Source organism: Salmo salar, chromosome ssa24 (assembly GCF_905237065.1).
Source record: "Salmo salar chromosome ssa24, Ssal_v3.1, whole genome shotgun sequence".
In the NCBI taxonomy this organism is placed as follows: domain Eukaryota; kingdom Metazoa; phylum Chordata; class Actinopteri; order Salmoniformes; family Salmonidae; genus Salmo; species Salmo salar.
Genome location: NC_059465.1, coordinates 29,146,631 through 29,171,522, shown reverse-complemented (window position 1 = coordinate 29,171,522; position 24,892 = coordinate 29,146,631). Strand labels below are relative to the sequence as shown.

Below are 24,892 nucleotides of genomic sequence, written 5' to 3'. Positions count from 1 at the left end.
TGGCACGCCGATGACACGGGCGGCCATCTCTTGAACGACTGTATCTTTGTCAAATAAGCACCAATCGGGGTCAAACAAAGCTAACTAGATAGCCAATGAGCTGGGCTTTACGGGAATACCCGGAAACTATGCATATGTCGTAAAATTTAGTTTTTTAACCTTGTACGACAGCATGCCTTTTCATTTTGGACAAAAATTATAAGGATATTCAGAGCTATGAAGTTATGAAAACTGGTTGTTTTGCAAATGTTGAACTTATATTAAAATCAAATCAAATGTATTTGTCACATACACATGGTTAGCAGATGTTAATGCAAGTGTAGCGAAATGCTTGTGGCTACTAATACTTGGAAAGCTAAATCAAAGTCCAAGTATACAGATTTGACAATATTCTCGCAAAAAAATTGAATATGAATGCAAATGTCTCCTTCACGATTTGCCCAAATGTACATGGGGACTTCACACTAAAAGTCTTCAGGATCAGTCATACTCCAAGTTATCCATCGGAAACTTTGCACATACACTGCTGCTATTTTGTGGACACTATCGGAATTACAACCAGAGTGATGGCTATAACAGAGACCGTTCTCTCTCTCTCAAAGATGGTGGTAAAAAAAACACTGGTTGTTTTTTTCTTTGTATTTTCTTGAATCATATCTATTGTGTTATATTCTCCTACATTAAATTCACATTTCCACAAATTTCAAAGTGTTTTCTTTCAAATGGTACCAAGAATATGCATATCCTTGCTTAAGGGCCTGAGCTACAGGCAGTTAGATTTGGGTATGTCATTCAGGGGTAAATTGAAAAAAAGGGGGCTATTCCTAAAATGTTTTAACCAATAAACTATAACTCGCTTGCCAGCCAGATGAAATGTTGATTACTTTTCCTGACTAACTCCATTTTTCGATTGGATGGGCCTGATTAGGCTACTACATTCAGACATGGCGGAAGGAACGGTGGAGCAGGCAATGGAGAGCAAGAAGAAGCATATTTTTATCGAGAAAGGATGAAATGTACAACAGAAGAGGCAAGACTGAAAGTGATTGATGCGTTTAGATACTACAGGTACGGACCATTTCAAAACAGCAGTACTAACGTTATATGTATGGTTGTTAGCGCGCGAGTTAATCCACAACAAAGTGCTTTGACCCAGACAGTGTGTCTGGCTATGGAGTAATGTCACAGATTACGTTACTGTATTTGGTAACGTTTTGTATGAAGATTTTAGAAAAGAGATGACTAACTAATGATGATGCATTGCTAGCTAAAATCAATTCCTGTATTTATATTGGGGTCTGTTTAGGCTAATTACATTTTCCTATACCAAACCGAGATGAAATGTGTTTTATATTGGAATATTCGGTAGATACATTATAGGTATTATTCTAGGCATACTTTCAAGAATGCTAATTATTACTACAACTATTAATCGGGTATAGCTACCTCTATTCCTCTCCTGTGGTCTGTGTAGGGGAACAGGCTCAATGGATTTAGTTTCTTCTGTGGATTATATATTGGTTTGCAACAAACGTTAAGGTGCATTACCTCCACCAACTGTACAGGAGTGTGGACCAGAGACAGGGCAGGTGTAAATTCTAGAAAAATAAATACATAATTAAATAATACATCCCCTGAAGATTTTAGCAGCAGTTCATTTAAGCTTGGCTCTTCAACACCATTACTCCTTAAATCTAATAACAATATCTCCCTTTCCTTCCCATATTGCTGGCACTGAAAGAGAACGTGTTCCACTCAATGAGATATATACAGTGCATTTGGAAAGTATTCAGACCCCTTAATATGTTCCACATTTTGTTACATTACAACCTTATTCTAAAATGGATTAAATAAAATAAAAAAGTCCTCAATCTGCACACAATACCCCAAAATGACAAAGTGAAAACAGGTTTTTAGAAATTCTTGCAAATGTATTAAAAATAAAAAAGATATTCAGACACTTTGCTACGAGACTCCAAATTGAGCTCAGGTGCATCCTGTTTCCATTGATCATCCTTGAGATGTTTCTACAACTGGATTGGAGTCCACATGAGGTAAATGCAATTGTTTGGACATGATTTGGAAAGGCACACATCGGTCTATATAAGGTCCCACAGTTGACAGTGCATGTCATAGCAAAAACCAAGCCTTGAGGTTGAAGGAATTGTCCGTGGAGCTCCGAGACAGGATTGTGTTGAGGCACAGGTCTGGGGAAGGGTACCAAAAAAATGTCTGCAGCATTGAAGGTCCCCAAGAACACTGTGACCTCCATCATTCTTAAATGAAAGAAGTTTGGAACCACCAAGACTCTTCCTAGAGCTGGCCGCCCGGCCAAACTGAGAAATCGGGGGAGAATGGCCTTGGTCAAGGAGGTGACCAAGAAGCCGATGATCACTCTGAACCTTCCATAAGGACAACCATCTCTACAGCACTCCACCAATTAGGTCTTTATAGTAGAGTGGCCTGACAGAAGCCACTCCTCAGTAAAAGGCACGACAGCCCGCTTGGAGTTTGCCAAAAGGCACCTAAAGGACTCTGACCATGAGAAAAAAGTTTCTCTGGTTTCTCTGGTCTGGAGTAAACTTGGCACCATCCCTACGGTGAAGCATGGTGGTGGCAGCCTCATGCTGAAGGAATGTTTTTCAGCAGCAAGGCCTGGGCAACTAGTCAGGCTCGAGGCATGCTTTGTGTAAGAGCTAATGAAAATTGAAAGCAAAAAAAAATCAATAACAAAACAAAAGAGGTGGATTTGTCTATCCTCCCCCGATTCAGAATATATAATTTTCATAGGCATGGAATGCTTTAAGAGCTATTCAAGATTTGAAATACTAAATATTATTATACAAAAAATAAAAGGTGTTTAAAAAGATATATATTTATATATATTTTTCTCTCCATCCGCTCCTGATTCAGAATATTCCATCTTCATAGTCATGGCATGCTTGGTTCAATAGCTATCAACGAAAGAAACAAATATCCAATATAAAACAAATTTGACCTCTATTGCTGACCACCACCTCTGTTTATCTATTAGCTAGCAGCTAACTAGCACAGAAGCAAAGGAAGTGGAGCTAACTAGCTCTAGAAAATAACAATGATAAAAGATGATACTAAAACAATATGGGCTAAATTCCTGGCTGACAGAAAGACAAACATTTACATTTCAATACGGTTGCTCATGTTATTTAAAAACAAGGTTATGCCTAGCCTATACAACCATGTTCACCAAGTAGAAGATGCTTAGAAAAGAAAGTGTTTTGTGGATCTTTGTGTCAAGTCATTTTAAGAAGTCTGCATATTGAATTTAGTGTTTTCATAATTCAAAAAGGCTATGAAATATAGCTAGGTTTCTATTTTCCCTTATGCTTTTCTGGACTCCCTTATCTCCATCTCCTCTTCCTCCTGTCCACTTAATCTCAGGATGCATGTTCAGGCACGGGTGAATCGAGCAGAGCGTCAGTTCTGGAGTCTTCCGGAGCATTACCAGCTGCTGCTGCTCAGGGTCCTGCCCAACCTGGCCCGTATCCGGCGCAGTGTGGACCACAACCAGGAGGTGCTGCATGCCATCATGCTCGACTGTGTCCACATGTTTGAGAACATGCAGTATGGCGAAGAGGTAAGCATCAGAAAGGTCACACTCATGCTTTCTCTAACACCTCAGTTAGATTAGACACTAGGCTACTAACCTTGGTTACATTAGACACTAGGCTACTTCTAGCAATCAAACTACTGGAAGGCAATCATTTTCAATGAAAGGAGGAGACAAGGAGTCATTCAACGATTTAATCACTGGCGACTAGAGAGCAGACAAAGTTGAGAAAATTCCAAGTACGCAAATTATCAGTGCGACTCAATCGGAGGAGGGAGGGTCTGATTTACTAGCTTTGACACTGCTGGATAGGCTAACAACAAGTTTGCTGTTTTGCATGCTGTTCGGAAGATATCAATGATTCCTTACTACAAGGTAACTTCTGGTGTAACCACCCTGTTAGTCATCCTCTTCCTCGTGGTAGGAGAAGTAGTATGCTGCATCTAGGTGTGCAGTGCAATAAAAAAAATATATATAAAATGCAACAATTCCAGTTCATATGAGGAAATCAGTCAATTGAAATAAATTAATTAGGCCCTAATCTATGCATCTGTTGGTCACAGATATCTTAAACAAAATGGGCCTCAGGACCACGTCTGTGCATTCAAAGTGCCATCGATAAAATGCAATTGTGTTCGTTCAATGGGGCACTCTGTTCACAACGTTGAGATCAGCAAACCGCTCGCCCACACGACGCCATACACCCTGTTTGAGGTTGTGAGGCCGGTTAGAAGTACTTCCAAATTCTCTAAAATGAAGACTTATGGTAGAGAAATGAACATTACATTCTCTGGAAACAGCTCTGGTGGACATTCCTGCAGTCAGCATGCCAATTGCACGGTCCCTCAACTACTTCAGACATCTGTTGCATTGTGTTGTGACAAAACTGCACATTTTAGAGAGGCCTTTTATTGTCCCCGGCGCAAAGTGCACCTGTGTAATGATCATGCTGTTTAATCAGCTTCTTGATATGCCACACCTGTCAGGTGGATGTATTATCTTGGCAAAGGAGAAATGCTCACTAACAGGGATGTAAACAAATTTGTGCATAATTTGAGAGAAATAAGCTCTTTCTGGGATCTTTTATTTCAGCTCATGAAACATGGGACCAACACTTTACATGTTGCGTTTTATATTTGTATTCAGTGTAGTTGGAGGTGCTGCAGATGTTTTTCTATTCTAGTATACCGCACAGCACAAAATTCACAAATTATTGTATTAGTGGAAATTATATTTAGTATAGATCTTAGATACATTTTCTGCCATGATCCTTTCATCATTGGATGCATTTGAGGAGTTAAAGTGAATCTGTCTTTCTGTCCAAGATGACCTGAGGAAGGTGCGTACGTCCTCCATGTTCGACATAGACAAGCTCAAATCCACCATTAAACAGTTTGTGCATGACTGGAGTGAGGCGGGCCAGGCTGAGAGAAACTCCTGCTACCTGCCCTTCTTTAAAGAGATCCAGAGACTCTTTCCAAGCAATAAGTGGTGAGCGCACACAGTCTTGAAATCTAACTCAGTTGTGTGATTTTGTATTCTGTGATTTTGTATTCTGAATTGTGTGTATTCTGTCAGTGATGGCATGGTTGTTTCTTTAGTGATGTGTCTAAGGTGAGCGTGCTGGTTCCGGGGGCAGGGCTTGGTCACTTGGCATGGGAAATCACTCGTCTGGGCTACGCCTGCCAAGGCAACGAATGGAGCTTCTTCATGTTCTTCTCCAACTTTGTCAGACATACACCCTCAGCCCTCATTTAAGCCTAGCATATAATGCAATAATTCAGTCCTTGCATATGTTGCATCATGTGTCATTTAATGATTGAGTTGGGCCAAATCAATTGCCTAGCATATAAAATTAGCCCCATACAATCCTCTTCGGGGAAAAAAGTATTTATTGTTGGTGATCATTTTCTCACGCTACTGTTGTTCAGCTTATCTAACTTGCCTCTGTTCTGTCCTTCCTCCTTCTTGAGGTGTGAAAAGGTCAACTCCATGACCCTGTACCCGTGGATCCACCAGTTCAGCAACAACAAGAGGTCATCTGGCGTCAACCCCCAGAGCCTGCCTCCAAACTCTGACTTCTCCATGGTGGCCGGGGACTTCCAGGTCTTCACAGAGCCTAGTGAGTGGTGAGCTGGCTGTCTGAAAGATCAACAAGAGCATTAAGTGATCAGGGCCTGTATACACAAAGCATCTCAGAGTAGGAGTGCTGATTTAGGATCAGGTCCCCCGTCTTATTCAGAATCTAAAAGGCTAAACTGAGTCTAGATCAGGACTCCTGCTCATAGACACAGGCCCTGTGAATATGGGCCCTGGCCCTTGAGTCTCTCAGGTTATGTCAATTGTCCACGTATTGGGAGTAGTCAATGGTGAAAGTGAGCACTCTACACTAGACACATCAATTATTTGTATAACCTGTGTTGGTTTGTATTAGCAATGATAGAATGAGGTGAAACGAGTATCATTGTGGTCTTCCCTCTCAGACACCTGGGACTGTGTGGCTACCTGCTTCTTCATCGACACGGCACACGTCATCGACTATGTGGAGACCATCTGGAACATTCTCAAACCTGGAGGCGTGTGGCTCAATCTTGGTGAGTGACGATTGGTTCAACAGACCTCCTTACTGACCAGTGAAAGAGGTTCCCTTTTATTCTACGCATTTTTGGTGCAGTTGCTGTTTTAACTTACTGGTAGTGAGTTGTATACTGTATGTATACTTTTACCAAAGCTGCAATTCTTCCCTTTCCTCTAGGCCCGCTGCTGTACCACTTTGAGAACATTGCCAACGAGCTCTCCATTGAGCTCAGCTACGAGGACGTCAGGGTGGCCATTTTAAAATATGGATTCCATTTGGAGGTAAAGCAACAACAACAAAAATTATAACACAGGTGTACAGATCGGAGGACTACTACTATAGTTTACAGTAAAGAATAAAACATTTTTTCAGTTAACGTTGTTTTGACAATCCTCCGTGGGCCTAAAACACCCTGGGTGTTTCTCAAAATGCATACTACCGTGCTCCGAGCACGCAAATTGGAGCACGGGAGGGTCGGAGTATGAGTCCAAATCAAAGTATTCGAAACGGAGAACGGAGAGCAGTTCTCAAAAGCGTACTCCGTTTGTATATATTTTGAAGCATGCATCGATGCAAGCTTCAACGGAAAGTATGCGAAGAAATAACACGCAACCACGTCAAAAATGACGCAAAATGTATTGAAATCAATGGCGGGCTATTATTTGAGATGAAGCGAGAGAAAATATACTCTGACTTCGGAATGAAATGTTGCCTATTCACATCATATGTTGCCTGACTACAATATTTTATCTTGATTCATTAATAAATACATGCTGTGTCATTTTGGCATGTTTACCTGCCTACGAAAGAGTAGATCGCGATCCCATAAGCCAAAAGGGCTAGCTACTACTGGTAGCTAGCCACGAAGAATTATTAGCTAGGTACCCACAAATAATTGACATAATATTCGTTTTAGGTCATTTTGCTGTTAAACTCTGGTTAGCTACATTTAAAAAAATAAAACAAATAATAATAATAATATTATATATATATTTATATAAATAAATAAATAACCCTGTTTTCGTGGTATCCAATTGGTAGTTAGTCTTGTCTCATCGCTGCAACTCCCGCGAGACTCGGGAAAGGCGAAGGTCAAAAGCCGTGCGTCCTCTGAAACACAACCCAACCAAGCCGCACTGCTTCTTGACACAATGCCCAATGAACCCGGAAGCCAGCCACACAAATGTGTCGGAGGAAACACTGTGCACCAGGCTACCTTGTCAGCGTGCACTGCGCCCAGCCCGCCACAGGAGTCGATAGTGCGCGATGGGACAAGGATATCCCTGCCGGCCAAACCCTCCGCTAACCTGGACGACGCTGGGCCAATTGTGCATCACCCAATGGGTATCCCGGTCGTGGCCGGCTGCGACAGAGCCTGGACTCGAACTCAGAATCTCTAGCGGTACAGCTAGCACTGTGATGCAGTGCCTTAGACCACTACCCACTCGGGAGGCCCTGGTTAGCTACATTATTACAATTCGCATATAGCTAGCTGATAGTTAGGAAGTAAACCGGTTGCATTATGTATTTATTGTTTCGTCTCTATTGTCCTGTCTGGAAGACAGTTCAGTGAATGGGTAAGTCAATAGGGATAACTAGCTAGCTACAAAGAATTGGTAGCTACCCACGAAAAATGTACATCTATCTTGCATAACATTTAGTTTTAGGACATTTTTGCCTGTTTATCTAGCTGGCTAGCTAGATTTATGATTCACATATCTAGCTGATAATTCTGAAATAAGATGTTTGCCTTGTGTATATCTTGTTTCGTCTATTGTTGGCATTGTCCTGGCTGGAAGAAGGTTCAGTGAATGGGGAGGTGAGGTAATACAGTTGGGGGAGTGCGAGTGCTTCTCAAATGTAATGTTTAATGAATCCTCCACACTCCTCACAAGAACGTACTCAAGAGGACGTCTTCGGAGAATGCACTCGGAGCATGACAGTGTGAAGCACGGTAGGATGCATATTGAGAAACACTGTCTTTAACTGCAGGTGGAGAGAGAGTCTGTCCCCACCACCTACACTAAGAATGATCAGTCCATGCTAAAGTACCTGTATGATTGTGTTTTCTTCGTGGCACGGAAACCTGACCATCTGAATGCCAACGAGCTCCAGGTGGTCCACGAGAACAGACTGGAAGCTTTGCCACGTGACATTACAGCGTAACGACCGATTGCCTGCCGTCGAGAGCATTTTTTAAAAAAAGAGTAAGATGACACACGACAATGGAAAGGTTTGCTTTAAATGTGCTTATTTTCTATATCTCATTGCCGGAACTCCCCGATCACCTTACGTCCAAGCCTTTGAGATTGAGACGGACACCTATAATGGACTGAAATGACTAAATCATTCAGCCCTTGGACTGTTTGTCTTCAGTTAGATGTAAGGTGACGTCTCCATGCTGACCTGATGTGGTTGCATGCGTGTTAGACCCGCCTCTACAGCTTCCCAATGCATTTATTTTGTAAAATACAGTGTTACCAACTCTGGCTATTTAAAGTATTTTCTCACAGGGAAAAGTCAGTTGCTGAAGTGGCTGGAGTTGGTAATACTGGGGGTCGGACAAAGTTGTTTTTTTCTAATTATATGATTGAATTTCAGCATTACAAACTGGATCTAGCTACTGCCTCACGTACCAATAAAGGAAAACACCATTTAAGAAAAAAATGTAATTCACATTTTAGTCTAATTTTGAATGGTATTGTTCATGACGCAATTCAAATTTATTTGATCAAGAAGATCTATTTAGAATGAATCTCCTATATTCCCTCTGTTTTCAGTTATAGACAGAAATAATTTGAAGCATTATGACCAACTATGATCAATGTAATTATTCTACAACAATTCCCTTTTGTTAATTACTGTCTGCAGACTGTATACAGCCAGGTAGATCTAGAAGTTACAGAAGATAAACATCAGTGGTGAACCTTTATCATATCAATAAAATTAGTACACAGCACATGAAAGGGAGAATCAATAGTCGTATATAATTAACGGGAGATCCAGTCAGTGCACACATTGAATTATTCACTGACAATGATTGTCCTAATTACCATGTATATGAAGGACTGTCCTAATCAATTGAATGCCCTATTTGGCCATCTCAATAATGCTTTCTCAAGCAACAGGGCCTCTATCAGGTGGTGTGAAAGGAAGGCCTGGAAAATCACCCACTTCATTTGCTTACACACACACTCATACTGACTACACATACAATCATCATATATGCTGCTGCTACTCTGTTTACCATATCCTGATGCCTACTCACCTTGTCCCTATATAGACACCAACCCCTACCACTCCAGTATCCCTGCACATTGTAAATATGGTATTGGCACTGACCCTGGAACTGATACTCTGTATAGCTTATTTACTTTCATGTTCATATTTCTATTTGTGTGTTTTGGTTCTACTTGACTTTTTAAAATAAATATATTCCTAGCTCAAGCAAAAAAAAATACATTTCACTGTACTTGTGCACGTGACAAACTTGAAACGGTAGGTGGCCTATATTTTCTAGCTGGAATCATCTGGACGTCCTTACCCAATTGAAATGTAAAATGTTTAGGGTAGGGTTATTCAACTGTTATATGAGGTCCGACTGGAGGCAGCTGGTTTTCTGTTCTACCTGACAACTAATTTCACCCACCTGGCATCCAATGTCTAAACCAGTCCCTGATTAGAGGCGAACGATACAGTGGAACTGGCTCAGAGGTCCAGAGTTGCGTTTGAGGGGAGTAGGACACAGACTGTAAAAATAAGGTTTAAGATATGAACGTCCTAATGATAGCAGATAGCACTAACCCTGTTGGTGCGGAGAAGAGCCTTGATAGTGGTGGGCGGGAACAGAGGATACATCCTCACATTGGTTTCCACAAGATAAAAGACAGCCACAAAGTCAAAATTGGCTGTATCGTAACATTTCATGAAAACAAACGTGCTTTTAGGTGTTAATATGCAGTGTGGTTAAGGTTAGTTTTAAAATCAGATTTTAAATGGTAGAAATAGGCGGGGTTTATGACTTTGTTAACTAGTGACAACCACTCTCATTGGCCAGACCGCGTGTGTGTAATTTACACAGTAAGTGGTGCGCGGCTCAGTCAAAACATTGATACTGGAAAGATTCCAAGCAAAACTTACCTGGCACTCTGAAATATTTGGACAACTTGTACTCATGACGAAAAGGCGAGCTGAAGACGTGTTGTTCCACGACACGCCTGTTAAAAGATCATGTTTTCGTCCACTTGACAAATTTGATACGCAGTTAGAAAGCATGGCTGCAGCCGGGTGCGTGAGTCCGCCATCTCTGCTCGCTTTGTTGGGGAGACGCTGCAAAAAGAGACCGTATTATTTCGAAGATCAGGAGGAACATCAAGAAACACTTAAACCGCGCAAGCTGTCAAATAGTGAGCATCGGGTCAGTGCACCACAGAGTGTGCTGGTAAAGAATTCTGGAAGTTTCCTAGAGAGTGCATCTGCGAATTCTGGTTGCTCAACGCTGACCTCTAAGAAACGTGCACGAGATAACACTGTCACAAGATACGATGCTCCAAGGATTGTAAGTATATATATATATATATGCCTAGAAAGTGTATACTGGAACAAACTGCACAAGGTTGAAATTGCTGTAATCAACATCCATTGAGCGCAATACTTGAGGTGTCCACAAGATGTTGCACGTTGTATTTTTTTAGTACCCATTCTTCCTTTCAAACCATGTCACTAATTAAGTTCTTAAGTCACCACTACAACAGTTTCTTGTTTATTTTCCATGAATTAATTATTAAACGCTCTCCCTCTTCCTTTCACCTCTAGGTCACACACAAAGATGATGATGGCAATGACCTATGCACTTTCAACTCATTCCAGTACTGGAGGGTCCCTCTACCTGAGCTGGACATTTCACTCCTTCAGAATGGAAACCTCTCTGGATCAAATGGAGAACCCCCTGCCAAAGAACTATCCTGTGAAGCCATGGAGTCATAAATTTTAATTCATGAAGGTCTGCCCACCATGGAACTCTTATATGAGAAGTGGCCACCAGTGGAGGCTGGTGGGAGAAGCTATAGGAGGACTGGCTTTTTGTAATGGCTTGAATAGAATTAATGGAACAGAGTCAAATGTGGTTTACATGTGTCTGATTCCATTCCAGCCATTACAAGGAGCCTGTCCTCCTATAGTTCCTCCAACCAGACACACTGCCCATCAGAGCCATAGGTTTAGATCTATATTGTGTAGACCGTGTGGTACGTAGACACCTGGCCAGATTTCAAAATATATACTGAATATTACATTTTAACCTTAAACGTTATAAAATTAATATTATAAACAACATATTAAATTGCTTTTGGCCAAAGGATCTGTGGAAAAAGTTTAAAGTGTGTAATACAGTGTGATATTATTAATCTACAATTGATGTTCTTAACCCTGGGCAACATGGGCCTGGGAGGCTCACAGGGATATTGGTATCCACAGTACTCCACAAATGATCAATTTGTCAACTCCATACTATTCCCCAAAATGTTTGTTTTGACATGAATGCACTGTAATTTAAGCTTTAAAGCTGCAACAACAAAACATCTCTGCCCCATGACACAATTTGTAGATTTGCAGGAAATTAGCTTTAAAACTGCAACATTTTCGCTCTTTCACCTGGCCTGAGACACTAACTCTGAAATCTGGCTTCATGGTTGTTGTACCTGCTTTGAACACAAGGATAAAGCTACATGTACAGTGCATTCGGAAAGTATTCAGACCCCTTGGCTTTTCCCACATTTTGTTACGTTACAGCCTTATTCTAAAATGGATGAAATAATTCCCCCCCTTTCGATCTACACACAATACCCATAATAAGGAAGCAAAAACAGTTTTTTAGCATATTTCTGAAAAATAAACTGATCACATTTACATAAGTATTTAGACCCTTTACTCAGTACTTTGTTGAAGCACCTTTGCCTGTGATTAGAGCCTCGAGTCTTGGGTATGACGCTACAAGCTTGGCACCCCTGTATTTGGGGAGTTTTATCCCATTCTTCTCTGCAGATCCTCTCAAGCTCTGTCAGGGTGGATGGGGAGTGTCACAGCGGCTATTTTCAGGTCTCTCCAGAGATGGTCGATCCGGTTCAAGTCCAGGCTCTAACTGGGCCACTCATGGACATTCATAGACTAGTCCCGAAGCCATTCCTGCTTTGTCTTGGCTGTGTGTTTGGGGTTGTTGTCCTGTTGGAAGGTGAACCTTCACCCCAGTCAGGTCCTGAGCACTCTGGAGCAGGTTTTCATCAAGGATCTTTGTACTTTGCTCTGATAATCTTTCCCTCGATCCTGACTAGTCTCCCTGTCGATGAAAAACATCCCCACTGCATGATGCTGCCACCACCATGCTTCACCGTAGGGATGGTGCCAAGTTTCCTCCAGACGTGAGGCTTGGCATTCAGGACAGAGTTAAATCTTGGTTTCATCAGAGCAGAGAATTGTTTCTCATGGTTTGAGAGTCCTTTAGGTGCCTTTTGGCAAACACCAAGCGGGCTGTCGTGCTTTTACTGAGGAGTGGCTTCTGTTGGGCCACTCTACCATAAAGGCCTGATTGGTGGAGTGCTGCTGATATGGTTGTCCTTCTGGAAGGTTCTCCCACCTCCACAGAGGAACTCTGGAGCTCTGTCCGAGTGACCATCGGGTTCTTGTCCACCTACCTGACCAAGACTCTTATCCCCGGACTTCTCCGTTTGACCGGGCGGCCAGCGCTAGGAAGAGTCCTGGTGGTTCCAAACTTCTTCCACTGTTCTTTGGGACCTTCAATGCTGCAGAATTGTTTTGGTACCCTTCCCCAGATCTGTGCCTCGACACAATCCTGTCTTAGAGCTCTACGGACAATTCCTTTGACCTCATGGCTTGGTTTTTGCTCTGACGTGCACTGTCAACTGTGGGACCAACAGGTGTGCCTTTCCAAATCATGTCCAATCAATTTAATTTACCACAGGTGGACTCCAATAAAGTTGTAGAAACATCTCAAGGATGATCAATAGAAATAGGATGCACCTGAGCTCAAGTTCGAGTCTTATTGCAAAGCGTCTGAATACTTATGTAAATAAGGTATTTCTGTTTTGACTTTTAATACATTTGCAAGAATTTCTAAAAACCTGTTTTCGCTTTGTCATTATGGGGTATTGTGTTAATTTTAGAATAAGGCTGTAACGTAACAAAGTGGAAACAGTAAAAGGGTCTGAATACTTTCTGAATGCACTATACATACCAGGGCTACAGTGTCATTACCATGGAAATACAACTATATCTATATGGCTTACAGCATGAAACCAGAGTCAAATTATTTCCACTAGTTGGGACCGGCAGGGGTGAACTGGCCATCTGGCATTTCAGCCAAATGCCAGATGGGCTGGTCCATTTTTGGTCCAGTTGGCCTGTCTAACTAGTTAATTTTTTTGTGTGCAAAATGATCATTACTTGGCTAATAATGGGGGGCCTCAAGGAAAAAAATGGGCCGGTGGGGGGGCCTCGAATAATAGGCCGACGTGTCAGAAATGCCAGTCCGCCCCTGGGGACCGGTATTTGTAAGAGCTTTTATAGACTGAACACTAATTGTTTTATTACTTTTAAGAGATAAATCATTGACATAGTGTCATTAAATGCGTTCAGTGCTCCTTTTTGTATCTTTATGTAGCCTACAGTGTATTGGGATGAAATGTGTTGTGTATGCACCTAGTTGTTGGTACATTAACTCACCCTGGCTACTTCAAAGTGAATGGACTATTTTATTTGATCTAAACCTAAACTATGCTTTTCCTCTAGCTGGGCTTGCTGTTGTTCATAGCTTGCTGTTGGATTCTTACTTTAAATTACATTCCAAATAGATGGATGGATTTATGGATGAAAGAATTGATGTATTAATCAATGAATGTCTATGTTAAGGCCAACATTCAGAAGTCGTTACTCTGTTTACAAGTCTGCTCTTCAGTCTGTAAACTGCTGCTCAACATGTTGTATACAGTACCAGTGCATTCTTTGCGAGGTTTGTTTTTCACTTTGTCATTACAGGGTATTTTGTGTAGAGAGGTGAGGGGGATTTTTTTATTTATTTTTTAATCCATTTTGAATTTAGGCTGTAACACACAATTGTTTTTGTTAAGTCAAGTGGTATGAATCCTTTCTGAAGGCACTGTAGGTAACACAAGGCAAGTTTGAGGTCTATGTTGGTCTATACAGTTATCGCTTTGTACAATAAAACTATAATTATGTATACTGTTTATTGTTGAAATGACCAATGGGTGGGCGCTGCACTCCCTTAAAGAATGGAGTGCAGCAGACCACAACTCATTCCATGGGTGTTGGGTGAAGTGTGATCGATGGCACACATGTTTACTGCACTCTGACAGCCATGTTCTTTGACCAAACAGGGTTGCCAAGGGCTTTCCTAGAGGCCATAACATTGTCCCAAAGTGCACTTTCACCCCCCCATTATGGATTTAAAAGCATTTGATTGGTGGTTATGATGAGCGCTAGCCGTATGCAGCACCACCAACTGTTATTGAAGTGGTAAATGGAGAACAGGAGTTCCAAATCTTAGCCTTTTTTCAATTGCGAAATCTACTGCGAAGAGTTTTGAAATCTGCCACATCCCCTTTGAATCAGCTGTTGTTTTCTCATGTAGAATAGCATACCCACATTTAGAAACGATATGCAACTTATCCTTTTATATATATATATAAAATATGTAGCATAATTGGCTACATTTCTTTTGACCACTACACACATGTATTTTGTGGCTCTTCCTCTGTAAATGTTACTTTCCTGATGACATGCTAGTGGGACAGGAGAGTAATTTCATACAAGCACATATGTTTCCTCTACTCAACTGACTTTGACCTTTTCCGAAAGGAGGCGAGGAGAGGACGCAAGGAATAGAGCAATCCAATTGAGATTCTCCCAGTGTGTTTATGGTGGAGGAAAGCATGAGATCTTCAAAGCCTTTGTGAAGGAATGACTGACCCTTGGACCAAGGCCTGGTTAAAGCCTGTCTTCAACAATGATCAGCCAATGAGGGATCAAGGGAGCTGAATGACCCATGTGTTTAATTACTGTATAGGATACCTGTGTCAAGTATACGTATGGACCTATGTTAGGATCATTTGTGTGCCTATATGAATGCAGATTCTACAATGGTAAGTTTGGATAAGTTGTCTTTATATTATCTGTATGGCTTCTTATACTGAAGGCAGTTCATTAGCAAGTTTCTATGAGTATTAGTGGTGCAAAATTGTAGCCTAACTGAAATGACTGATTTCAAGATATTTAACTTTTTTAATTCATTTGAAAAAAGTCCTCAAATGATTCTAAATCAGTCCTACTTTATTATATAATAATACACCTGCTTCTTATATAAACTAAAGTCAAATCGGTGTGAACTAAGGCTAAGTGAATTTATAGTGGGCATCGCATCTCATATATACAGTTGTGATTCAAATCTGTTCTATTTTTGCCTTTGTCACCATGTGTTTCTAGAAAACAATGTTATCTCTTCCTTGCTATTGTCAATGTGCTGTCCAAATGTTGCATTTATTTGTATAGTGCACAGAGCCTGAGACGAATTTGCTATTTGTTTCATTAATCCACTGTTTATACAGTCCTAAAATCTGTTGCATGTCAGCAATCAAGTTTTCAAGATATTGTCACTTGCCACATCATAATTATGATGCAAAATGCTAATGATAGTAATGAAAAAAAATCCCAAAAGATAGTTTTTGAGTGCATTTTTCAAAATAATCGAAAAACTTGAAATCAAAGTTTACATATGAGAACATTTGTCACTAACCCAAAAATGTGGGGTGTGCAAAACATAAGCCTAAAGCTTGTTTGGTGCATAAATTACGAGCTTGTTGAGATGACCATGATGAATTTATATATTTTTGGGGGCGGCAGGTAGCCTAGTGATTAGAGTGTTGGGCCAGTAACCGAAATGTTGCTAGATCGAATCCCCGAGCTGACAAGGTAAAAATCTGTCGTTCTGCCCCTGAACAAGGCAGTTAACCCACTGTTCCTAGGCTGTCATTGTAAACTGACTTGCCTAGTTAAATGAAGGTAAATCTCTCCTTTCTCTTTCACACACACACCAGTGGCGGTCAGTGCCATTTAAGATGAGGGAGGAAGTTACATTTCTTTTATGAGCATGGCCTTATTTCTATTACAGAATATTGTATGACTGTCATTCACCCAGCTCAATGTAACATCAATAGGTTTAGGCTGCTACATGATACTCTAATTTTCTCTATACCCATCATGAGGTTGCTACAACCCAGCCTATGAATGAAAGCTTACAACGTAGGTGCACAGCACAAGATCATTTTTTGTAATCAAGGTGAGACAGACAGTGACACATTCAGTACCGCCTTCACACCTGCCTGCATCTATGCATCTAGCTGATCTAGGGTGTAATCATCAGTCCAACCATTGTAAAACGAGAGTTTCTACGGGACAAATTCAGGCATGTTTATCTGAATTTCGTTCCATTTTAAGAAAAGTTTTTCAACAGAATCAGTGGAATGAATACACCCCTGATCAGACACAAACACAGTTCACTTTCATAGCAGCCACATACAAACAGCATGATCACTTTGCTAGTTGTATAATTCCTTCTCACATCTATGCGCTTTCCTCTCACATTTTCCCTTCGCTTGTGCACAACACATCAGCTTTCCAAGCCAAACCTTCATATCATATCCGCTAATCTCTACACACAGCCTACGTTGTTGTCACCATATTAGCTATCGTCATAGTCAACATAGCTAATAGAACGGGTTAGTAAACCCGCTACAATCATGCAGTACAGTGTACAGTCAGCAAGCAGTTTAGCAGTTACACTGGCGGGCCCAGGTGGCAATAAATACAACCAAAAGCTTACCTTAACTTGGAATAGTTCCAGTGTTGGATAGCCAGCTAGCTAACATAGGATCCCTATCTGTTTGAACCAGGTGTTTGAGTAGTCTAAACTAGCTAGACGCATTCGCTAGCTAAGTAAGTGAAAGTGAAAAGAAAATACAAGGAAATATAGCTCTCTCGTTTGCTTCTTCATTTTTAAATAAATGTGTTTGAAAACTGTTTGATTGTCTTTCTCTTTGAGTCAACTGTTCACCACATTTTATGCACTGCAGTGCCAGCTAGCTATAGCTTATGCTTTCAGTACTATATTCATTCTCTGATCCTTTGATTGGGTGGACAACATGTCAGTTCATGCTGCAAGAGCTGTGATAAGTTGGAGGACATCCTCCGGAAGTTGTCATAATTACTGTGTAAATCTATGGGGGTGAGAACCATGAACCTCCTAGGTTTTGTATTGAAGTCAATGTACACAGAGGATGGAAACTACACACACACATTCACACAACACTCAACAACACTCAAGGTCTGAATCATGTTAGATAATCACAGGAAAGGGATGTGTGTATGTTTCTATTTTGAGCTGGGCCAATGTTGAGCAAGAGCCTTTCAGGAAATACATGATTGAGGCTCTGACGAATGTGGAGTAACATGACGAAGGCTCACTGTGATGTTGAATGGTAGAGAGAGCTGGGCTACAGTCCAATGACATTGGTCTCGGTTTTCTCTCAGTCTCCAGAAATGAACAGACTGTTATGTTTGATTTTTTCTTATAGTCGGATACAGCATTAGGTAGCTTCTGTTAGCCTGATGGCACAGCATTGATGTCTCTCACAAATTCCTCTCAAAAGGTTATACATTAGAAATTTTAATAGTATCAAGGCTTTCATGGTATTCCTCCCCCAGAAAGCATTGTGTTAATTTGTTGTGTGTCGTGTTCCAGTCACGGAGATCTTGGATTGAAGACACCTTCTGCAAGAGAGAATGTGGTAAATTCATCCCAGCATGCCGAGACCTACACAGGTGAGCTGGAATTGGTATTTGCTGAGCAGTGTCAAAATCTCATATGATAATGGACAGTAGTGCTGGAATTATGATATTTACCGTGGTAGGCAGAAATGCAAACTTTTGGTAACCATACTAACTGTTCCAGTAAAAGCCATTATGTTGCTGATGTATCATTTCCTGTTTGTTGCAGATGTTTTCCAATGTGTCAAGTATGCCAAAACCTAATAAGGTATGACTTTGCTAACTGTGTGTGTGTGTGTGTGTGTGTGTGTGTGTATGTGTGTGTTTTTAGAGTGAGGTTGTCCATTTTAGTGTAAAAGTACACTTACTGAAAGTAGTTCCATATACACTGAGTATGACAGACTGACCAGGTGAATCCAGGTGAAGACTATGATCCCTTATTGATGTCACTTGTTAAATCCACTATAATTATTGTAGCTCAAGGGGAGGAAACAGGTTAACAAAATATTTTTATATATTGAGACATGGATTGTGTATGTGTGCCATTCAGAGGGTGAATTATTTTTAATTGAACTGGGTATGGTAGTAGGTGCCAAGCGTACCGGTTTGTGTCAAGAACTGAAACGCTGTTGGGTTTTTCACACTCAACAATGGTCCACCACCAAAAGGACATCCAGCCAACTTGACACAACTGTGGGAAGCATTGGAGACAACATGGGCCAGCATCCTTGTGGAATACTTTTGACACCTTGTACAGTCCATGCCCCGAGAAATTGAGGAAGGGGGTGCAAACTCAATATTAGGAAGGTGTTCTTAATGTTTGGTATACTCAGTGTCTATCACGACATTTATAGGAACAACAATGCATTTTTGTGCCAATGTTTTACAACCAGAAAGGTTTGAGTTTTGCCTCGATCCCCCTAACCCCCAGATGCTGCTGTGGACGTCTGGTAGGGGAGCACACCTTGCTGGAGACTGGCCCTTCCATGTCCAGCTGGCCTGGGCCTGGGACAGGGCAGCAAGAGGAGTGGTCAGTGGAGTGCCACACACAAACCAGTGCCACTGATGCCTACGGAACCATTGACTTCCAGGACAGTGCTGGACGTAACTGCCATGCCAAGGTCTGTAGCTATTGCTGCGTTCATGTGCTAGTCGGAACTCAGAAATATCCAAATGGGAAACTAGGGGTGCAATGATTCTACCTGAGTTTCCCACTTGTATTTACCATTTAGAAGCTTGTTAGGAACGGTTTTGGACGTCTGAAACTCAGAGTAACAAAAACGTGGTGTTTGTGTGTCAAACTGTGTGAATGGGCAATATGCTAACTGCAGTGTAATGCCAAATAGGATGCCAACGAGGACTAGCTGTTATCTCATATTAATGTGTTTGACCTGACCATGCTTTATGTGTTGACCATTCAGTACGTTCGTGTTGCGGTCGATGCCAAGGCTGAGGCTCTGCTACAGCTGATGCGGAGTGAATGGCAGATGGAACGGCCTAAACTACTGCTGACGGTTCATGGAGGGACAGAGAACTTCCCCCTCCCTCTCAAGGTTAGACAGGCCTTCAGCAAAGGCCTGATCACAGCAGCCCAGAGCACTGGAGCCTGGATACTCACAGACGGCATCAACACAGGTATGTGTGTGAAATAATGCTGATGAATTTGCAATTGGCTTTTAATTAAGACAGTAAGCCTGTGTGGATGTCAGCATATGTGTGTGCTTTTGGGCTCATCTTACATGTATTATACTGTATGTGTGGTGTGTATTACATGTACTTGTTTATATGTGTTGTAGATCAGTTTATATGTGTTTGTATGTATATACAGTGGCTTCGGAAAGTATTCAGACCACTTGACTTGTTCCGCATTTTGTAATGTTACAGCCTTATTCTAAAATTGATTAAATAAAAAAACAATACACACAATACCCCATAATGACAAAGCGAAAACATTTCTGTAAAAAAAAAAAATAGAAAAAAAAATAGATATATTTACGTAAGTATTCAGACACTTTGCTGTGAGACTCGAGATTGAGGCCAGGTGCATCCTGTTTCCATTGATCATCCTTGAGATGTTTCTACAACTGGATTGGAGTCCACCTGTGGTAAATTCAATTGATTGGACATGATTTGGAAAGGCACACATCTGTCTATATAAGGTCCCACAGTTGACAGTGCATATCAGAGCAAAAATCAAGCCTTGAGATTAAAGGAATTGTCCGTAGAATTCCGAGACAGGATTGTGTCGAGGCACAGGTCTGGGGAAGGGTACCAAAACATTTCTGCAGCATTGAAGGTCCCCAAGAACACAGTGGCCTCCATCATTCTTAAATGGAAGAAGTTTGGAACCACCAAGACTCTTCCTAGAGCTGGCCACCCGGCCAAACTGAGCAATCTGGGGAGAAGGCCCTTGGTCAAAGAGGTGACCAAGAACCCAATGGTCACTCTGACAGAGCTCCTCTGTGGAGATGGGATAACCTTCCAGAAGGACAACCATCTCTGCAGCACTCCACCAATCAGGCCTTTATGGTAGAGTGGCCAGACAGAAGCCACTCCTCAGTAAAAGGCATATGACAGTTCACTTGGAGTTTGCCAAAAGGCACCTAAAGACTCTCAGACCATGAGAAACAAGATTCTCCGATCTGATGAAACCAAGATTGAACTCTTTGGCCTGAATGCCAAGCGTCACGTCTGGACACAACCTGGCACCATCCCTACGGTGAAGCATGGTGGTGGCAGCATCATGCTGTGAGGATTTTTTTCAGCGGCAGGGACTGGGAGACTAGTCAAGATTGAGGCAAAGATGAACGGAGCAAAGTACAGAGAGATCCCTGATGATAACCTGCTCCAGAGCGCTCAGGTCCGCAGACTGAGCGTCAAAGGTTCACCTTCCAACAGGACAACGGCCCTAAGCACACAGCCAAGACAACAGAGGGGGGGGGCTTCGGGATAAGTCTCTGAATGTCCTTGAGTGGCCCAGCCAGAGCCCGGACTTGAACCTGATCAAACATGTCTGGAGAGACCTGAAAATACCTGAGCAGCAACGCTCCCCATCCAACCTGACAGAGCTTGAGAGGATCTGCAGAGAAGAATGGGAGGAACTCCCCAAATACTCGTGTGCCAAGCTTGTAGGGTCATACCCAAGAAAAATCAATGCTGCCAATCACTGCCAAAGGTGCTTCAACAAAGTACTGAGTAAAGTGTCTGAATACTTATGTAAATGTGATATTTAAGTTTATGTTTTATAAATTAGCAAAAAAATCTAAAAACCTTTTGCTTTGTGATTATGGAGTATTGCATGTAGATTGATGAAGGAAAAAAAATGATTTAATAAATTTTAGAATAAGGCTGTTACGTAACAAAATGTGGAAAAAGTCAAGGGTTCTGAATACTTTCCGAAGTCACTGTTAGTGGACTGAGAATCTGCCCCTCCTAGGTGTGTCCCGGTACGTAGGGGAGGCTGTGAAAACATATGGCACCCATGACCTCAGGAAGAGGAACGCTGTAGGGGTCACGCCCTGGGGCGTAATTGACAATCACAGTGACCTTATAGGGAGAGATGTGAGTGTTGTTCTCTGTAAAGATATCAGTGCTTTTAAGGAAAGTTTCAAATTAATTCACGCTGTCACATTATAAGAAGGTTTGCAGGATTTTTTGCACAGATCTGTACTAATTTGCACCATGAAAATGTCACCTTTTATCTTTCTTGAGCTGCCATGTGCTCTCACTTTCCTGCTTGGCCTATCTCATATCCTCTTCTGATTTCTCTCTGGCCTGCTCTCTGACCTGTGTTCTGATACCTGACCCAGGTGCTCAGGCCCTACCAGCCTCTGGGAAACCCCTTGAGTAAGAGGGTGTGTCTGAACGGCCTGCACTCCCACTTCCTGTTAGTGGACGATGGAACTCTGGGAAAACATGGCTGCCAGCTGGGACTGAGGAGGAAGCTGGAGAGACACATTCAACTGCAGAAGATCCACCCTCGTGAGTGTGTGTGCGACTGTGTGTGTGTGAAAGAGAGAGTGTGTGTATGTGAATGGGTGTGAGAAAGAGAGAGAGAGATTGCATTGTGTGTGTGAGAGAGAGTATTGTAATACACGTGTGTAACAATATGTCTGTCTACATGTGTGTGATGTTTCCCTCTCTGGTAGGGCTTAACCAGGGTGTACCAGTGGTGTGTGTGGTGGTGGAGGGCGGCCCTGACATTGTGTCCATGGTGCTGGAGTACGTGAGCAGTGTGCCCCCCATGCCTGTGTTTGTCTTCGAGGGATCAGGTCGGGCAGCTGACCTGCTGGCATTCTTACACAAACAGACTGCTATTGACAGGTGTGGAGTGCCGCTGTAGTCATGCATATAATGGCTTTTACGCCTTTAAGACTTTGGTGTTCATGTGCGGTGGAGCAGGGATGGGCAACTTTGATGGAGGTGGGGAACACAAAAAACGTAACTCTTCAAGAGGGGCCGCAGTGGCTTGTGGGTCTTTGTACCCACATCCATACTACTGTTTTACTCACAGACACCATTCAAACAGTTTTAGAAACTTCAGAGTGTTTTCTATCCAAATCTACTAATAATATGCATATTCTAGTGTCTGGGCCAGAGTAGTAACCTGTTTAAATTGGGTACGTTTTTCATCCGGCCGTGAAAATACTGCCCCCTAGCCCAGACAGGTTAAACAGCTTGTAAAATTCCAGCAAATTATGTCATGGCTTTTGAAGCTTCTGATAGGCTAATTTACATAATTTGAGTCAATTGGCGGTGTACCTGTGGATGTATTTCAAGGACTACCTTCAAACTCATTGCCTCTTTGCTTGACATCGTGAAAAAAAAAAAATCAGAATAAATCAGCCAAGACCTCAGCAAAAAATGTGTAGACCTCCACAAGTCTGGTTCATCCTTGGGAGCAATTTCCAAATGCCTGAAGGTACCACGTTCATCTTTACAAACAATAGTACGCAAGTATAAATACCATGGGACCACGCAGCCGTCATACCGCTTAGGAAGGAGATGCGTTCTGTCTCCTAGAGATTAACTTACTTTGATGCGAAAAGTGCAAATCAATCCCAGAACAACAGCAAAGGACCTTGTGAAGATGCTGGAGTAAACAGGTACAAAAGTATCTACATCCACAGTAAAACAAGTCCTATATCGGCATAACCTGAAAGACATCTCAGCAAGGAAGATGCCACTGCTCCAAAACCGCCATAAAAAAGCCAGACTACGGTTTGCAACTGCACATGGGAACAAAGATCTTACTTTTTGGAGAAATGTCCTCTGGTCTGATGAAAAAAAATAGAACTGTTTGGACATAATGACCATCGTTATGTTTGGTGGAAAAAGAGAGACGCTTGCAAGCCAAAGAACACCATCCCAACCGTGAAGCACGGGGGTGGCAGCGTCATGTTGTGGGGCTGCTTTGCTGCAGGAGGAACTGGTGCACTTCACAAAATAGATGGCAACATGCGGGAGGAAATTTACGTGGATATATTGAAGCAACATCTCAAGACATCAGTCAGGAAGTTAAAGCTTGGTCGCAAATGGGTCTTCCAAATGGACAATGACCCTAAGCATACTTCCATAGTTGTGGCAAAATGTCTTAAGGACAACAAAGTCAAGGTATTGGAGTGGCCATCACAAAGCCCTGACCTCAATCCTGTAGATATTTGTGGGCAGAACTGAAAAAGTGTGTGCGAGCAAGGAGGCCTACAAACCTGACTCAGTTACACCAGCTCGGTCAGGAGGAATGGGCCAAAGTTCACCCAACTTATTGTGGGAAGCTTGTGGAAGGCTACCTGATACGTTTGACCCTGTCACGGTTGTCGTAAGGAGAGGACCAAAACGCAGCAGGGACATGTATACTCATCTTCTTTATTGACGGGAAAAGAAGGAAAAAACCAAACAAACACGTATACAAAAACAACAAAACGATGAACGACAAAATATGTCTTGAAGGCAACACAGCAATCCAAGAACAATCTCCCACAAACACTAAACCAAACACATACCCATATATAGGACTCAGAGGCAACTAGAAAACACCTGCCTCCAATTGAGAGTCCAACCCCAATAAACTAGACATAGAAATACAAAAGACTAGAGACCACATAGAAATAAACATAGAACATAACCCCAAAAACCCGGAACTAACTAAACCAACACCCTAGTAAATAAATCACCACCCCGAACCACAAACAAAATACCCTCTGCCACGTCCTGACCAAACTACAATAACAAATAACCCTTATACTGGTCAGGACGTGACAGTACCCCCCCCCCTAAAGGTGCAGACCCCGGATGCACCTCAAATAAACAAAACCCCCAAAACAACAACAACAAAAATCCCCCTAAACTAAAGGGAGGGAAGGGAGGGTGGCTGCCGTCACTGACGGCACTTGTGCTACACCCCCCCTCCCCAACCCACCTATACAGGAGGTGGTTCTGGCTCCGGCCTACTGTCCTCCAGACTGTAGACAAAGCCTCTTGGCTCTGGACCGTAGGCGGAGCCACTCAGTTCCGGGTCGTAGGCCGACTCATTCAATTCCAGATCGTAGGCCGACTCACTCAGTTCACAACTGTAGGCAGACTCATTCAGTTCACAGTTAATTTCCATCTCACCCTGTTCCGGGTCGCAGGCAGACTCCCTCGGTTCCGGACTGCACACTATTGCCGGATACTCTGGACTGCACACTGTTGCCGGATACTCTGGACTGCACACTGTTGCCGGATACTCTGGACTGCACACTGTTGCCGGATACTCTGGACGGGGCACTGTTGCCGGATACTCTGGACGGGGCACTGTTGCCGGATACTCTGGACGGGGCACTGTTGCCGGATACTCTGGACGGGGCACTGTTGCCGGATACTCTGGACGGGGC

General features: G+C 42.3%; 2 protein-coding genes across 12 annotated transcripts in view; both read left to right on the top strand.

Moving 5' to 3' along the window:
- The first annotated feature begins 722 nt into the window (after positions 1-722).
- On the top strand, positions 723-12,082 carry LOC106585701 (carnosine N-methyltransferase). Its single transcript, XM_045706626.1, has 10 exons — positions 723-1,068; positions 3,421-3,616; positions 4,736-4,739; positions 4,915-5,080; positions 5,191-5,321; positions 5,556-5,711; positions 6,073-6,183; positions 6,345-6,448; positions 8,160-10,725; positions 10,983-12,082. The coding sequence occupies exons 1-9, from the start codon at positions 1,010-1,012 to the stop codon at positions 8,331-8,333; spliced, it is 1,101 nt and encodes a 366-aa protein (XP_045562582.1). The 5' UTR covers positions 723-1,009; the 3' UTR covers positions 8,334-10,725; positions 10,983-12,082.
- Positions 12,083-14,962: 2,880 nt separating this feature from the next.
- LOC106585702 (transient receptor potential cation channel subfamily M member 6) overlaps positions 14,963-24,892 on the top strand; it is a 54,718-nt gene continuing 44,788 nt past the window's right edge. For 6 of the 11 annotated variants that reach the window (XM_045707141.1, XM_045707140.1, XM_045707138.1 and 3 more), the window contains exons 1-8: positions 17,661-17,902; positions 17,995-18,074; positions 18,250-18,288; positions 18,952-19,141; positions 19,442-19,655; positions 21,457-21,581; positions 21,830-22,001; positions 22,169-22,343. In XM_045707141.1, the coding sequence (XP_045563097.1) occupies positions 17,876-17,902; positions 17,995-18,074; positions 18,250-18,288; positions 18,952-19,141; positions 19,442-19,655; positions 21,457-21,581; positions 21,830-22,001; positions 22,169-22,343 (1,022 nt within the window). In that variant the 5' untranslated portion in view covers positions 17,661-17,875. Of the gene's footprint in view, positions 15,341-17,657; positions 17,903-17,994; positions 18,075-18,249; positions 18,289-18,951; positions 19,142-19,441; positions 19,656-21,456; positions 21,582-21,829; positions 22,002-22,168; positions 22,344-24,892 lie in introns of those variants that run through there. The other 5 variants (XR_006761839.1, XR_006761840.1, XR_006761841.1 and 2 more) reach the window with 2 other exon arrangements.

Coding starts and splice junctions, on each gene's coding strand:
- LOC106585701 (XM_045706626.1), top strand. CDS start 1,010: ATGAAATGTACAACAGAAGAGGCAAGACTGAAAGTGATTGATGCGTTT. Junction 5,081..5,190: donor CTCTTTCCAAGCAATAAGTG/GTGAGCGCACAC, acceptor TTGTTTCTTTAG/TGATGTGTCTAAGGTGAGCG. Junction 6,184..6,344: donor AGGCGTGTGGCTCAATCTTG/GTGAGTGACGAT, acceptor CCTTTCCTCTAG/GCCCGCTGCTGTACCACTTT.